The sequence below is a fragment of the Synchiropus splendidus genome, chromosome 6 (assembly GCF_027744825.2).
Source record: "Synchiropus splendidus isolate RoL2022-P1 chromosome 6, RoL_Sspl_1.0, whole genome shotgun sequence".
In the NCBI taxonomy this organism is placed as follows: domain Eukaryota; kingdom Metazoa; phylum Chordata; class Actinopteri; order Syngnathiformes; family Callionymidae; genus Synchiropus; species Synchiropus splendidus.
Window position 1 is genome coordinate 21,412,796 of NC_071339.1, and position 18,068 is coordinate 21,430,863.

At 40.7% G+C, this 18,068-nt stretch overlaps 1 protein-coding gene across 1 annotated transcript; it reads right to left on the reverse strand.

Moving 5' to 3' along the window:
* Positions 1-83: 83 nt before the first annotated feature.
* ppm1j (protein phosphatase, Mg2+/Mn2+ dependent, 1J) lies at positions 84-16,303 on the reverse strand. Its single transcript, XM_053868971.1, has 10 exons — positions 15,786-16,303; positions 7,670-7,784; positions 5,579-5,908; positions 5,153-5,265; positions 3,996-4,080; positions 3,622-3,740; positions 3,459-3,522; positions 3,244-3,351; positions 1,844-1,995; positions 84-1,656 (listed from the first exon to the last, which is right to left on the reverse strand). Exons 1-10 carry the CDS (start codon positions 16,046-16,048, stop codon positions 1,509-1,511), a joined length of 1,497 nt encoding a protein of 498 aa, XP_053724946.1. The 5' UTR covers positions 16,049-16,303; the 3' UTR covers positions 84-1,508.
* Between the last annotated feature and the right edge of the window lie 1,765 nt (positions 16,304-18,068).

Here is an 18,068-nt window from a genome sequence, read left to right on the forward strand (position 1 = left end):
TGAGCTCTGAAATGGGTAACAGTGAACCATAAACAAACAAATGAACGCAAAATCTCAGTGAAGGAGAAAACACAACTCAAGTCTGATGGGGAATTACAAATTTATTTCTCGTTCTGTCAATCTGCCATTCAACTATGGATTTAAACAAAAAAATATAATACTTTGTTTGAAATAAAACTCTCAAAAATATAACCAAAATGACATTGTTGTGAAACAGAATGATACAAAAGGAGGTATATGCTATGTTTAAGGACCATGATATTTTATGAAGCACACCTGGCAAACTTTTTGTTGAGTCCCTTTTGTAGTGATGGAACGATAATCATCATATGTATATATATATATATAGATATATATTGAAAAAAAAAAAAAACTAAAATGAATAAGGCATATGTGTGAAGCTGATCACATCTTACTATACCAAGTTTTCCCTCCGTAGGGGTTAGAGAAAAAAAGATGCCATGATCGTAGCAGATGTAAACACGCATGTGCAATGATCTTCAAGTTCCTCAGGTGTCGTCATTCAATCATGAATTACAGACCAGACGCTTGTGCTGAAAATAAGGTCCATTCCTCTTTTGTAACTTCAATTCATGCTGCTTTAATGTACAGTGTGACGTTTGTATGATCCATCCTTCTGCCTCTTTGGTTTCCTCACATTCTTCACTGCTGTCCCATTTACATTTATGACAAGATCCTTCGGCGAAAGGAGATCAGGTTGTAGCATTCACTTCAGAAATAAAACGTGAGAGCATGAGATTGTTCTAAACCTCATAACATATTCTTGCTGGAGTACTCCCAATTAATAATACAACTGATGCTGCATTTATTCGTTTTATATTTTTCCTGTGAAAATATTATGCATTTACAAGATCAAAATTCTCATAAATATTGAGCAAATACAGCCTCATTTTCCCCCCTTTTTACTAAATTATTTGAATAATTTAGAGTCTAACATTGGTTAAATTAAATAATAAACAACTTAAACTACATTATTAATTGTAAGATAAAATTCAATTAATTTATGAAAAATGCCTACTTATATTGTTATACTTTAATATAAAAAGTATCTTCTTAGGCAATTTTTTTTTTTGGTGAAGTAATATATTTTAATGAAAAAGTAATGACGGGCATTATTTTCAATCCTACAGCAGCTCACCATTAACAGCTTGGAAAATTTCAATGTTCATCTGAAGCCTGATAGAAAGCTGCCCATTTGTAAAAACATGTTTTTATTATCTCAAGTGAATGCTTGACACTTTGTCTAAAGTCCAGTTTTTTACAGTTTGATCAGCTGCCAGCCTTGACAAGACAAAAGCAAAACTGTAATGACAGGATTAAACCGGCAACTGACACGGAAGAAAAGGATTTGGACCTGGTTCGGACCAATAGAGAGGGGACAATCGAGGATCCAGCTAAATGGATGATGAAGGTGCGGCTCAGGGTCAAGTCTCCCCTGTAGGTTCCAGGAGCCTTAGTGAGTGGTTCCCATTACGGTGGTCATGTGGTCATGTTGCTGACTCGTATCCTGCCAGTGGGACGACAAACACAGTGATGTCATCTCCGGAGCCCAGTTTCTCGTTGGGCAGCCTCCAACCGCGCTCCTTCAGAACACCTCTCGACCTCATGAGCAGGTCCTGGGCGGCCATAGTGTACCTGCAGAGAAGGAGCACAAGCAGTGATGAGCACTGCAGGACGTCCCGCTGTGAGGTCGCACACACACAGTGATGCACCGCCTAGCTCACATAACGACCCCTAGTGGCGGACTGCCGCGCTGCAACTGTCGCACCTAACTGGTGCAGCGCTCACACAAACATAAAGGATTACTCCGCCGTCTGTTTACCTCATCGGGTTGGCTGGATCGCAGCAGGATAAGTAGGATGACACAGCATCTGCCACTTCTCTGTCTGTCGTCACGTCCCACAACCCATCTGTGCCCATAACCAGGACGTCGTCTGGGCCGTGCTTGTTGTCCTCAAGGTTGTAAACCTGCACCTGTGGAAGGAAGACAAATTCATTTGAGGCAAACAGACCGGAGTTTAAGTAGCTAATCTTTAATCCAGGAGTTGTAAACTATATTCCCAACATAATTTTATTATTACAATGATAACTATTTACATAATTTTCTCAATTGGTATTTCACATTTTGCTTGTCTATCTGCAGTTTTGTTGAGTGGATCAAAATAAAATAAAATAAAAAAAGAATGAATATAAAGGTAACATCATCGTTATCATAATATTATAACACCATGCAAATAAATGTCATTTATATTTTAATAAAAATATGCAATAATAAAGCACAACAACAATTGTAATTCAGCATTTTAAGCAAAAAACGTCATACAATACAAAAATAGTCACTGTCATTATGAAGCTGATTTATTAATAAATCAGCTTCATAATGACAGTGACTATTTTTGTAATATTCTTTGTTTTGTAGTACCTTTTAAATGTATTTATGCATTATGGGCAATGGAGTCAGTTTTGTTTTGAGAAGTGCGGGTGACAAAGACTATGAGCAAAAGTGACTTTTGAGTGCTAGGGACGATGATTAGAATGGGTTTTACTTCAAGTTAGGCTAGTATAAGAGCATCTACCAGCACAGCCTTTTTTTAAGCGAAATAAAATGTATATTAGAACTTATATTTATAGCATATATTATATAATAATAACATATAATATAACTTGTGCTTTTATTTCGGTAAATATTTATCCTTATCCATGAATCCCTTTTCAGTGGGACATACTTTTTGCCTACTTCAGGCCACCGTAGATCAAGCTACTGGTGCTACCTGCTTGAGGTGATCATGTTGAAATAAATGAGGAATATGATTCCTACACACGTGACGGTCCACAGGAGCGTGCATGTCATAGCTCTGGCTTGCTTTCACTGTTATTCTTCATTTCTCTCTCTCTCTCTTCCTTCTCTCAGGTAAAGCGCTGAGCTACCTATCTTTGACGTGTGCAGGTGTTCAAGCGTGTCTGAATTTTCTATGCTAATGAAACTAGCCGGATTGATGATGGCGTACAGGATTTGTGAGTGGTGGAGACTAAATGACTTACAACAAACAGCCTTATTATGCATTATTGCGCATGCAGCACAGTATAAAAACGGCCAACAGAAAACATGAAAGACATCATCGTCACTGATAATGATCGTAAATGTTGCCATATAAATCCTGATGAACATGTTTCTATAAAGCAAACTTGATCCCTGGTGTTGACGTGAGTCCTCCCACTCACCTCAGGGACACATGACAGAAAAGGTTTAATATAAATGTTGGAGTTGTAGACCTTCAGGTCATGGTCTCCAAGTCCTCTGGTCACTCCAATGGTTGCCATGACACGGGCCTGATAGACACCAGCGTGCAGTTAGACACACATCACACATCAAAACACACTTTACACTTCATCGCTGGGTCACTGTTAATCATGATGTAGATCATGGCGTATCTCACCTTTTTGCCCTCTCCATATATGAGCGGGAACTTGAGGTCGTCTTCAACAATTGTTTTATAAGCCCTAATGGGAAACAAAAGCATTTTTTTTCTTTAATGTTATGCAATAACATTTTGACTTTAAAGTAATAGAAAAGGGAGATTAAGAATTATTTATTTTTACCATCCAGTCATGGTGTGGTCTCTGTAGAGCATCTTCTTCCCCAGCTCACTGTGCTGAATCCTTCGTGGAAACTCAATGTGAGTGAACTCATTACCCAGGAGCTCCGGCCTCAGAAAACCCTGGAAGTGAAAGAGTATCAGCTGAAATTAAGATTTTCCAAACACTTTCAAATGAATATGCATGAAAAGATGCTGATGACAATATAAAGAGTCAATGTCGTATCCTCCTGCTTCCAGTTTGAGCAGCAGCCACCCACACGCTGACTCATAATCTGCTTCTTCAGAGATAAATGATGAAAACCTCTCATGTCTGGGCAGAATTTCAATTTCTTAACGATATCTTTGACGTGTGAGCGCTTCAGTTGAAAAACCCACCAGATACTGCAGCCGCTGTCGCTCCGACTCGGGTGTAAATTCATTAGTCATGGGAATAACTTCATTGTTCCTGATTATTATTGCCCTGTGAAGACAAAGGGGGAGAAAATGAAAAGAAAATATAATATAATCACATTCACTCGACATATTTTACCGGTGCAGGACTATTATTAGCATCATATATTCACATTATTAGCTTCACATATTTAACCCATAGAAATAAATCACACAGAAAAAGCAGCCGAGACCTTTTGAGAGAGATGAAGGACATGTTGGACGAAGTCAGAAATGGTACCATCAAAAAAGAGAATAAGAAGACAACCAATAGGTGTGCACAAAGAAGGTGGTTGAAGCATGTTGGCTGGATGTGGAAACCCTGATGACAAATGCCAAAAGTAAAGACTGGATGAAGGAGTCGCAAATAGTACGTGAATTTGGTTTTCATTGTCCTACAATTGACCCTATTTCAAATAAATGCCGGAGCTTTCCACACTGTAAATCTGGAGTTATGCATCATATTTGATTGGGCTTTTATGCTTAAGGCGTGTTCTAAAGACAGAATGTAGCTACAGAGTCCGTGAAATGATTTTTTTTTATTAGGAACAATTTTTGGCGAGGCAGCTTCAACAAAACCCAACGTGTCAACATGCAACGCAGAATGCTGCCTATGGCATCGTCCACTTTCCCAACTTCAATATATATGACGCCAGGATTCATCACAAAAGCCAGTATGTCTGACGGGCTATTTTTAGAGTTCTTCATCCTCCAACATTCTTCTGTTCACAAAAACTGGCTCATCATCTTCAGGGTAACTGACGTGGTGTTGGATGAAACATCTTGTTGAATTTCCCCACAGTGGGATGAATAAAGGGTAGCTAATCTAATCTTGACTGTCCTGTCTGCTCTTTGAAGCTGGCTGGATACATATCAAGCCATATCACGCTTGCATTTGTCACTCCCACGCTTTGATGCTGACACGGTTGAGAAAAACTCGAACTTTGGCAGACAGACGTGGGGGCTAGCTTAACAACTGATGACGATACACGTGACGACAAAGCAACACATAGCATCAGAAAACAGCTCCTATTCTGAGATTCACCCAGATGGGGCTCAATATCTCAGCGTGGGGGACAACTTTCGATGGCAGTCTCTCTCACCTGCTGTCTCCAGCGTTGGCTACGTAGAGTTTGCCCATTAGTTCCATGGCTGCTAAGGCACAACACCCACCAGAGATGGCATAAGATGTTTTTTCCTTCTCTATCAGGTCGTCCTGGAAATAGAGGGAAGAGTGCGGAAGTGAGTTATTACATCTGGTTATTACATGTGAGCTTGTGTGAGCTGGACACAAGTTAACTTCAGGGAAAGGTGTGATGATGATGTCCGGGTTTGTTTTCATTTTTATGTTTGGAGCACCACATCGTTGAAGACTTCTCTCTGCTCAGTAGAATGAATTCATTGACTCAGCCTTGCTCTCTGGATTAATGTGACATATTAATCTGGATATCTTCAATGAACTTGACAAGAAGCAGGAGCATCATGGAGACGACATCATTCAAATCTCCACGTTGCTTTGAGCTGCTCACCATCTGTTTGAAGGCCGTCTCGATCACTCCCATCACCAGACTCTCCAGACAGACCACCTTCTCCATGTGGAAGCGGATCGTGGAGTCGCTTATTGCGTCAGGATCCTCTGGATCCTGCGTAGCTCCCTTTTTTGAATCCGCCTGGTAAGGACTGCCGTTCTTAGCCAGGCAGATGGGAGGAGCTGTGCTGGGGCTCTCCAGCAGGTGGCAGATTTCACCCAAGCGGTCTCGGATGAGGCGATGGAGGAGCTTTGAGGCCATAATCGCTGCACCCGAACCTGCGTGTCCATCGAAGACCCCCCAGAAGTGAAGAGGGATTCCTGTGCCGTCCTGGGAAAAGAGGCAAAATGAGCGATAATAATATGGATACATGAAAGATTACACAAGTGGGCGTCTCAAAAACGTGGCTGAGATCATACATCTAAACTGAAAGGCACTGATTCCAGAGGTTCCAGATGACGGGGGACTGCTGGTCAGGACTACTTGTATAAATAGCACATTAAGTTGTAACTTGTATTATTTAGCTAAGGCAAACAATGTTCATGTAAAGGTGCCACTGAGCACTTAAGAAGACTCAAGCTAGTTTTATTTATATGTAATCTAATTTATATTATTATATGCCTTCAACCTGGTGAAAATGAAACATTTTTTATATTGTGACACAGAAAAAAACGTAATTTTAATTACAATATAGCGACTTTAAATAAATCATGATTCTGTTATTGCTGCTCCATAGTATTCCTGGAAAGGAAGTTATTTTTTTAAATATTTGTCTGTCTATTCACAAAACTAAACAAACAAAACAAAAACAACAGGAAATGTTGATGAACAAAGGAGTCTATTTTGGTGGCGTTTCAAATTACCACCTCATTCAACAGGGATTGTATCATCTCTTCCAGCGCTACTTTAGCGTCTGTGTTGTTTGAGTGAGTTCCGGAATGCTTCTGCCCCTGCCTGTCCCACTCAGCTCATTGTGATCAATGCTAGTCCACATCTTAAAAAAGCAACCGATTATATCGCCTAAATATATTTAAGGCAATAACACTGGGGAAAATGAAATTCAGTGCTCCTGTAGTGCATATCTGGGCAGTGATGGAAGCATGTGAACCAACAGAGAGTGATCATCTGACGCAGGAGGCATGATGGTCGGTCCAAGGCACACCACAGCTTAGTTCAACAGAACGTTGGATTATAAACAAAGAAGACAGTTATGAAACAGCATCATCATCTCCTAACTGCAGCCAAACACCTGATCGACACCATGCCTGCTGATCAACTAAAGACTCTTGACAGTCTCATTGTGAACTGACTTGGTGAGGCTGCCCTGCTGGCATGCATGATGTCCAACTTGACCCTTGCCAGTTGCCACTGCCAGGTGGAATTGGCACAGGCCCTCACCATCAACACCCCCTGCCTTAACCCTGGATGGATGGATGAACACAGCAATGGCGTGACTCAAAGCTAGCAGATGAACAGACATCTGACATCTGCTCACTTGGGCGGAAGGAGGGGGAGCCAAACAAAGGGTGATGTCATTTCTTCTCACCACATGGAGGTGCATGTGCACTGCGCTTCTATCAGACTCTGAATTCAGTTTTTCCTTCAAAGGTATAAACGTCATTGCTTAGTTTGCAGATGAAGAATAACAGTTTGACAATAGACATGATTTGCTACTAAAGACTATTGAATATATGAACTTATTCATCATTACTGAGTCTGTCTTTGAGTCATTACAGTATAGTAATGTTTTCAAGGAAATTCTAGTTTAACAATGGACCATTTAATTGCAGTTACCAATAAAATTTGTCACTGTGAGAATCCTAAAGTACATTCTCCATCCATTTTCTGGGGTTGCAGTGGCAGCAGTCGAGAAACTGACACAAGCACAACTTCAACTAAATCATAGAAATTACCTTTGAGGAATGATAAACTCATCCAAATTGTATTACATTACATCAGTAACATCAAACTAATCTAAGATGTAAAAGGACAGTGAGAAGGAAGGTTGTGCAGTTCTGATAAACTCGGTTTATATTCAAATTAGAGAGAATGAAATGGTGTTGCTGCTGCAGTGGAGTGTCTTTCTCTCACCCCATTGTCCTCCAGTAGAGAAGAGTTGCGATGCTTCCCGCTGGGCTTCTTCACAAACAGCTTCTCGCACGAGGCCTGGTCCTCGTTCAACATGCTCTTCCCCGCATTGATCACCCTGGAGAAGAGAGAGAGAAGATTTAGTGTTTGCCCTTTTCAACTCACCATGAAAACATTATGACCTTCCAGGGGGGATTGAGCGTTTTTATTATGAGCTGCCAAGCCCAAAGCGAAATGGCTTCAGTCACTCGCTATCCCTTTGTCTCTCCTAGAGCGCACTGCCTCTGAGATCACCACGCTGATCATTGATTTGAACTTCAGAAAGTGCTGAGGCTTCAAAAACGCACTGTCAGCTTGGAACCAGTTAGATTAAAAATTACCGACCTATGTGTAGGAAAGTCGCTTGTGAATTCAACTGCAATAAATCCCGATTAATTCTCACCTTCAATAAAGCATTTACACCTCAAATATTTCAGCCTGACCAACATTTAGCAAGCAGTTGTGTGACTGTAAAAAAAGGAGAAAAACACTGTCTGCATCACACCACAGTAGCAGTTTTAAACATCACAAAAGGACAATACATATAAATATACAGTAGATTCCAGCCTAAACAATCTAACCACAGTCTAATGTATAGTTTACCTCCACACTTTCTTGCTTCACAAATCCTAACTGCTTGTCTGGACTTAATGAGTGTTTTTACTGTTGTGTTCCTGGTTGCCTGGTGATTACAAAATCCAACAATCACTCTTCTTTCAGTTCTGCCTAGTGTTTTCGGCGTCCCGAGGGAAGTGTCTGAACTGCTAAACGCAGCAATATGTTCAGACAGGAGTCTCTGAGCTTCACTGTCGAATGTTGCTAGAAACTCGACTTCTTCTCCCATCAACTCTGAGGTGATATAAAAAACATCTTTAAGAATAGTTATATTCGAAGTGCAAAATTTCACTTCTAAGGAAACTTCAGGACGAAAAATGTGGAGGTGTTTCTTAACAACCTATAATTTCATCTGTGGGGGAAGTAAAATGACACTCTTGAGAGGTCACATTCGTGTAGATACATTTTAATATGTTTGTGAAAATAATCCTGAAGAATACGTTGTACAGTTATATTTCATCCATCTCCAGCTCCATCAACTGATGGTGCAAGAGCACTGACAATGTGAGTCACACTTCACTACATGTTGACAAAAACAGCAGAAAACTCCCAGCGTAGAGCACCCTACACTCCTAATGGTATACTGTAGGGAGAAGCCTGCATAGATTACACTTTATAATCTCGATTAATCGCACCACAACCATATTTAAGTCACAATGACTATTAAATTTAAAGGCAGTTCTTAAATGTAACTTGGAAAATTTCCTCAAGAGTTTAGAATTTGATCACCAAATACCAGTGGTCAACAATGGTTGCAAATATTTGTTCACTGCAACAAACCAAACTGCCAAGACTACTATTTAGAATGACCTCAGTGGCACTGCATGCACAAAAAATACATTGCTTTTCATAGCTTATATTTGAATCCACTTCAACGCAGCAAGACACACACACCTTCCACATCTATCTGAAGACACCCCATCATATCTGAAGATTTAATTCCAACTTAAAATGCTCTGCAGCCACTGTAATGTCAACTAATGTGGCTTATTTGCTTCGCAAATATAAATAATTGATTTAAAAGCTTTAAACACGTCAGCCTTTCTTACACACTCTGGTACTTATGAATATGGATGAATGCAAATGTGCCGCCTACTGGGGGTCAGTGAGGCTGCTGACTGCCAACACGTTTACCCCAAAGTGGGTACAGTGAAATGGGAGATTAAAACGTGTGAATGATGAGTCATTTGTAGAATATTGTTCATGTATTAACTCCCCACCAGACAGTATGTGAGTTCAACAACTGTGTTTTTTTTTGTTCAACCACACTATTCTTTTTTAATGTGCACTAAACTAGGAGAAACAGGAGGCAGTTTCCACAGCAAAAACTGGCAGAAATAAGAAACAGACTGTCGCGGTGGACTCTCCGAACGGTTTAGTTGATTAAACGCATCACAGAAATGTCGAAAGTCTGGCCACAGAGTCTGTGAGATCAGAGAGCGCAAACATATTAGGCATAAAACCCAACTGCTGCTCAAATCTGGATTATAAAAAGCCCTTTCACTCACTAATCAGTTGAAAGCTGGGGACTGGCATCGCAGCGATCCAACTCTGTGATCGGGCATCAGGACTAATGACCAGGAAAAATGCAAAGTGTCATCCCAAACTTTCTGCCAAAAGCACTTTTCAGATTTCTTGACTGAGGGCCGAAAGCCGCTCATTTATACTGGAATATGATCGCAGCAGGTCCACGATGTCCTGCCAGAACTCATTTTTCGGTGAAGTTAATTTTCTGTTATGGAAATGACTTTAAGGTTTTAATTGAGCGTTTTAAAACAATAAAATTATCAATATGAATCGCTTAATCTGAGCATTCTTTCATGAGGACTGATCAGTCATCAACAGGCCGATACCGATATTCGATTCCTGTGAATTAAAGCACATGAAACTAACTTTACTTTTTTAACTTTTAAATCGCATTGTGCCCTTACTTCATTCTCCACATGTACGGCTAAGATAAATGAGTGCTCACTCAACACTAGTCCATGGGGCAGAGGGGCAGTTTAGGGTAAGATTAATGCCGCTACAGCTAGCATTAGCCTGGAGAGCCCCCTGACAACACTCATAATCCAGCTACTGGTCTGTGAGCAAGTGTCAGATTTGTTGAACGTTTCAGGCCTTTTACCCCGTAGTTCATTTTGCTGTTGTAATGTATTTTCTGTCCGCTTCCTTCAACCGGTCCCAGACAGCAGACATGGCGGCTGTCTCAGAAACAGCCGGGGGCTGTAGCTTAAGGTGGGTGTGGGTACATGCTACATGCTTCACTAAGGGGACTATGGTGTCTGAGGAAATGTTCATTACTGTTTTGTTCAGCTGAAAATAATAATATTACTATATAAATAACGACTGCGAAAATCGGCATACTTTTATATGATCAATCAGTGGATCGCGATGACGTTACAACACATAAGTTGATGCCGACCTGTCTACGAACCAAGTAATCTCCTCCCTTTCAAAAAACAACCAAACAATAAAGTGACTTAGTTTTCATTAAACTCAATATTGTATCTCATCTATATATCACATCTATAAAGAGACACTGTATCAGATATCAATATCTAGATGAAATGGGGACATTGCTATTTAATCGAGAATAAGTCTCTTTGGACGTGTACTGACTCCAAAGGCTGTAGATGAATATGCCTCAGTCTGTTTGCAAAAACACAAAGAAAACAAGTACATCTTGCGTCAGACCTCTGGGGTCAAAGTTAGCTAAAGTGACTCATCTTGTGTTTGGTTATGAACAAGACATGATGAATTTTTAACAGTTTCAAGATACATTTGTCAGCCAACTTAAACTATCCACTTCTTCATAAAACCAATCTGCTAAATAAAAAACATTTATTAAGTGTAACTGTAATTCATTTTGAAATAGGAATGTGAGCAATCGCCATGATTACAACATCTCATAATTCCCACAAGATATATTTAAGAATCTGGATTTTTTTTTTTGGTCACATGAGCCCAGTGAGCTCACTTGCGCATTCACTTGATGAGTCTCATCTCATTCGCTGTCAGATGTTTACTAAACACGTGACTGAAAATAGCTGTTTCTGACTACGGTCTGGGGAGAAGAGGAAGTTGACTCTCTCTCGACGTTAACGCCGCAAGTAAGACTGATGGGAATTATGGAAACTGAAATGTTTTTCTAATGAAAAAAATAGATCCTGTATCTCTCCAAGTGTGTCTGAGTCTGTTGGTGGGTGAGAGGTCAAGGTAGCCAGTGTGAAATATTCAGGAGGGATTTGCAGGATGTGCTGTGAGCGGTGGTCACAAGGAAAACAGCACTGTGATGTAAGCTAGATTCTTGAGTCTTCACTTGAAGTCACCTCAGGTTGTGTCCTTAAACAGGCACTCTCAAGCTCTTTCACAATATGTATTACCTAATGTGATCCTCACAAGGGCAAGGCCGGTTCTGCAGACAATGTTCTGTTCTAACCAATTCGAGGCCAGCCTGGCATTTAGTCTCTGCTTCTGATGGCTGCTGTTGCTCCAGCGAGATGCAAATGACAAAGTGGTCACCCACTATCTCACAGAAGTGCTGGATAACGGCTGAACTTTTAGACCATTAGAGCATGGAAGCTGCTTGATGGTTTCCATTGCAGGGGAGGGACTAAATGGCAAGGTTGTCAAGTAACTGCTTTACCAAAGTGCCTGCCATGGTGAAACTCTCCACCAACCAGTTATTTTCATTTTAAATCAACAGTTAAATCCGAAACCATGGGCCTTCCTTTGTCATGCTTCATCTATATTCCAAGAAAAGCAACCATGACAGTGCTTCATCTTTCATTTCAGTGCTGGTTCAAGAGGCGGACAAGTACTGACATTACAGGACATATTTGAGAGACAGCCATGATGTAAATATGGTTTGTTTGATCAGAACATGATGGATCTTGTGAATGTGTAGCAAAAACGGAGCCAACTACGTAGGTCCTGTGTCTCTTGCAGCATGTCATTGGAGTTTCTGGAGTTCAGAGTTAATGGAGGAAAGAACAGTTGTGAGACGTCACACTGTGGTGCAGTTACATTCTGTTTTTTGGTCTCCATCAAAAGACTAGGAAACCGAAGCTTATCTAATTTTAAGAAGGGGAATATTGAGGTCATCTTATTGGGTGACAGACCAAAAGGCCAATTGGGGTATAAAGCTACCATTCACAAAGTTATTATATTTTATAACCTCCCCAATACTTAGGCTCAAGTAATCGTATCTATCACTCCAGTCTTTCCGTATCAAATCTGGAAATCTCCTGCGACGAGAGTATCGTGTATCCACCAGACAATAGTGTTTACTGAAAGAGCACTCTTGCCCTGTTACTGATGCATCAATTTGAAACATTATCTGCTCACTAGAACCTTGCGCTTCATCATTCATCGTCTGACAGCGGAGCAACAATCTAATTACCAAGTCATCATTTTTGAGCATGATAACACGTTTGCGTGATGCCAAACGGAGACCACTTGAATGCTGAACGGAGCTTGGACATGAGCCAGCAGGGTGGACCCCAGCCGGGCACCTGCACTGTTGGATTACCATTGTCCAAGCTCATTACAGCAGAAGATGAGTCAGAAGAGAACAATGCAGACGGCGCTGACAGACACTTCGGTAGTGAAGTCTTCCTCTGTGAGCGGATGATATCAGAATCACCTGAGTAACTCTGACCAGAAAAATCCCTCAACCAGTCTACCACCAGCAATTGACCACACAATCTGTATGAATGATAGAGGCGGTCGGTTTAAAACAGGGTGTGTTTTATGCAACTGATATTTAATAAGGAGCAAGAATCACCTAAAGAGGAATTGGCTGAAGTACATGGTTTTATTCCCTTGAAAACTGGGTGTAATTGTGACTTAAATTAAAATAACAACCAACACATCACCTCAAATTTCATGGTGGACTGAATTGCAAATACCATCTTGTTGATCATATAAAAAAATCAAGCTTTCACATGAAAAAAGTTGTACAATATTTGTGTATAACTATGCCTACGACAGTTGTAATTCAAAGGCAGAATGTGCAGAATACACTTGATTATAGGCAGGAGATATGTATATTTGCATCCCCAGAGAGTTGTGAAGTAAACATCAGTACTAACATACAATTACAGATGAAAAGACTGCAATTTCACTCTGCAGTGTTCTGTATTATAAAGCCCGCACCGCAGATATGACTGTATTGGTGTTTTTTGTTCATAGCCAGCAAGGTAACAAGCCACATTTCAAGAACTGGATTCATTTTTTTCATCACCAAAGGAATGGAATGTCAGTGAATGTTTTTACTCAGCGGGAATTGCCCAAGCAGCACATTCTAGTGAGCGCTGCCTCACTCCTACTGCTGCACACTTGAGCTGTAGTTTTGTTCCAACATGAGTTGCCAATTCAATTCAGGAATGAGATTGTGAAGTCACAATATCAACCCTGAGGAAAAACAATATTAATAATACAACCAAGTACAATGTTGATGTTAATTACACTGTGGAGCAGATCATATTTTTGCTGTAGAATGACCATATATGACTTACATTTGAATGACTGCTATTTAAACAAAGCTACATGACGAAAATATACTGAAAGGGTAAGTTGGGATGAATCAATCTCTAGCCAGGATTTGTCTGAGCGCCCCCTCCTGGCACATAGAACAACACTGTGGCGTGCCACATTGGAGTAGCTAACCACGTGACACATGAAGAAGGCCAGATGATGAGGTTGCACGTCACACTGACTAGTGTAGCGGACCAAATTCTGGAGGCCCCCAATTCTGTTATAACCCCATTGTTACTGTATAACACATGAATACGTTTATTTTACCTTAGAAAGCATGTTTGATTTTCAACATTGTGGCAACTTCTCAAATTCGCTCCGTGACAAATTGCGGCAGACGTTGGATGGATGAAACGCTACGCAAGATGGACATTTGTTGAAACACATCTATGAGGGAGTGAGGGACAACAGTCCACCAATTCACTACCCAGGAACTTGGTTGAGAATGAGAATCAGCCACTGTTTCGTCGCAGAAAACAAGAGGTTTATTAAGTCTATTAAGGAAGCCACCAGGTCAAGCGCTAGCGCAGTTGTCTTGGCTTGTCAGTGGACAATCAGGGGACCGGCTGAGAAGAAATTTACAACAACTTCCATTTTTACTCAAAGGAAATGGAAACTTTCTCCCACAAACCAGCAATAGATGCATGTAGCATCAATCTATAGAAGAAATCATGTATTTTTAAAAGGTGGTGGGAACAGCAACATGCTTTTTTAAAAGGAACAGGATACAGTCACACTGAATTTTGATCTCTCCATCTCAAAAACATTACTGTCTTAAAAAGAATTATAAAAAAACCCTACTGTAACTAGTGACTATTTTGAGTTAACTAGTCACCGACTACCTTGATGATTGATTGACTTGTCCATGTCCATGTCTGATAGTCGTCTTAGGTAGGTAGAATAAATATAAATTAGAAATGTAGGTAAGTTGTTTCAAACAAATGTATATTGTTAGATCACATTTTGAAATTGTTTGAATTTTCATTTGTTAAAATGTGGAGTGAAAGAAAGTGTCCTCTGATGTGTCCTCGTAAAATGGTCGATGGTCCCGTAGCCTTGGCTTATGGCAAAGAGAGATATGATGCCACGACTAGTCGACTCATGAACCCGTCAATAACAAATTTTAACACTTACCACAGTGCCGTTTATCACTTGTTGAATCTCACCGATCAAAGGTCACTGATCAGGAAATGTCTGGGAGATTGAACGCTGCATTAGCTGCGTAAGTTTTTGGCTGCACACATCTGGCTGTGTGATGTCTGAGGGCACACTCATTCACATTAACACTTTCTTCTGGAAAAAGTTCAAATCAAAATGTACACTCCTTTAGAGGGGAACATAAGAAGTTCTACAGAGAACATTGAAGAAAATGATTCACGTTCTTGTGAAACTGTTGCCAAATAGAGATTTTTCCCAGCTTCTTACACTCTGCTGCCATGTTCTAATATTTACTTTACCCTCTCCTCCACTGAAGCAAGTCGGGCCAACACTTTTTGAACTAAGCAGAAGCAGGTCTATGCAGGTAACACTCCTTAATTTCCAAAACCCAAAAGACACCAATAATAAAATTCAATATTTGGTTTGATATATGGGTCAGTATCCAATAGCCAAATTCATTCAGAAGGGCATTTTAAACATTTCAAATATTAAAATCATTTATATTGGTGTTCAAGAGCAGCTCACTTCAACAGCAGTAGTTCCTGCTTTCACCGCTCAACTACTTCCTGGCTTGCTCTTTAAATTCGGTGACTAAGCGTGTTGTGTTTGATCAGCTTGCATGACATTTCAGGGAAGTAAAGAGTAGAAAAGGGCCTTCATTATAGCGAGTATGTGGTGCAGCTGCGGTGCAGCTACCAACCCAGTGCGGCATAAAGGCACTGCTCGCATGATAAGCTCGAGAAATAATCCGGTGCTGCTGCTCACTTACTCAGCATATCCAGTCTGCCACGGAAGCTTGGTGTCCCTCTTTAACGCCAGAACCGGCCGCGATGCGTGCTCGGTGGAGTACTGCAGGAGCTCCGGGGTGAGGTCCAAGAAATCCGGGCGGCCGTAGGGGAAGCGCGGCGGCAGGCCGTCCGGTCCTCCGGGCTGACCTCCACCTGCGTGCTGGCTGTGATGGTGGTGGTGACCGTGGGGCATCATCCCTCCCACCAGCGTGGACATGGCGTTCTTAACTTTGCTGATCATCATGCGCGCCGCGGTGGAGAAAAACAAGGAGGAAATAAATAAATTAAAGGCGCCGTGATGTCAGCGAGAGGAGAGAATGCGGAGAAGCCATTGATCGTTTCAGGAAGCGGTGGTTCTGGTTCTCCTCCTCGGCCCCATGTGACAGCGCAGAGACAGCGCGGTGTTTTTCCTCATTCAGACAGAACGAAAGGCTCGACTGACTAGTGACTAGGTAATCCGGCAGGAGTGTGGATGTGCTGTCAGAAGGCAGGGCTACACACACGCGCGCACACACACAAATGCGGACATCCTCATGCGAGGGTGGAAATGCGCGCTGCTGTACACGTAAACACACGAACTGAACTCTTTATAAGGCTCTCTAAAATACTCAATTCACCGTCACTGCAGCAGTAGTGATAAACATTAGGCTATGGAGACGTGGATAATACTAAGACTGCCTACTCGGCATTCGTTCACCTTCCTGTGGGGCTGGGGTGAGAGCTGCGGGACACCCTGGAAAGGATGGCCAGGGAACTAATGCTGTTCTGTTCTTCGGGGGAACTGGACAAGCCAGCTCCAATGAGAGGCCCAGAGCTCATTATATGAAAGAGTCAAGCTAAGAGAGAGAGAGACAACTAACGTATTCATTTCTGGAGTCAAGAAACTATTTTGTTGCCATGAATTTACTTGCACTTGTTGACATCAAACTAAAGCACACGGCATTCTCTGCTGATCTACATTACAATTAAGATAGAGATTAGAATTCTATCATGCCTTATAAATAGCACTTTCCCATACAAAACCTGTGGTTGAAGTACACACCTTTAAAACTGTCAAGTGCAACTCAGACTGACATTCCTGACTACAGGAAAATAGCCTAATTATGTGCACAATTAAACATTATTTCGTTTCATCTGAAATGTTATTGATTTTGTATTGACTTCCCATCTGCTGGTGTTGAACCAAGAGTTGCTGCCACAGCAATTGAGTCAGCTTTAGATAAATACTTTGCACAACACTGCATGAGGTTAAACAGCGCATTGATTTATTGCAGATTAAAGAGTGTCACAATCTGTGATATATATATGTATATATATATATATATATTTTATAATCCCTCCAAATCATGATTGAAAACAAGACACTGAGGTGATTTTAACTCAATCTGCGTTTGGAAAAACATTGGACAAACTCATTTCATCAACTCCGCAATCCAATCACAGACCACAGGATTTCAGTATAAACTAGTTCTTGTTAGGGTCATTTCGGGGACAGTCAGCAAACATGTCGAGTTAGTTACACAAGCTGATGTTATCCGAGGACACAGTCCACATTCCTGCTGACAGGGTGATGAACAGGCACTGACTTATCATTCAATCAAAGAGACATTGATTCAATTTCTCTTCCATGTAAATGTCAGCCGGTAGACACAACCCTCACCACTCAGTCACTGTCACAACAGCAAAAACACCATTTTCACATATTTACAAATCCATGAACTACACCATTATAATAGTAATTGTTGCTTATCAGCGAAATATGTTCTTCACTCTGAAAACAACAGGTACAAATGAACATTTTTACTGAACAGCAAAATGAATTTCAAATTGATTTGAGAAACTTTTTTTTTTTTTCTTTGACCTCTTTTTCAACATCCTCCAACAAAATAGTTTGGAGCTTCCACTATGTCTGCAGAAAACTTGCAACATTAAGAAAGCAAACAATGAAGCAATTAACTTAAACTTAAGTGTGACAAGAATAGTATGTTTTCTTTCTTTTTTTTTTAAACAACTTTTGATTTCCTCACAATACGCAGTTATTTCCAATCACTTCATCCATTTTTTCTGTTCTCAAACTTACAATTATCTCTTATCTTATGATTCTTTCTGCCTCTATTTCTGCTGCTAATGCTAACCATTGGTTCCAAAAATAAATAGATGCATGCGATTCAGTTTCATACATCTTTTTTTTTCTTACTAATGTTGACACTTAAAAACTAAAATACAAAACCAATAATCCACCACTTGAGGTACAGCACTAAAAG

Bases quoted from the DNA above. Each gene is read 5' to 3' on its own strand.
- ppm1j (XM_053868971.1), bottom strand. From the start codon at position 16,048: ATGATGATCAGCAAAGTTAAGAACGCCATGTCCACGCTGGTGGGAGGG. The intron at 5,266-5,578 runs GTGAGCAGCTCA...CTCTATTTCCAG, and splicing joins AGACGGCCTTCAAACAGATG to GACGACCTGATAGAGAAGGA. The intron at 3,523-3,621 runs GTAAAAATAAAT...GTTTCCCATTAG, and splicing joins GACCACACCATGACTGGATG to GGCTTATAAAACAATTGTTG.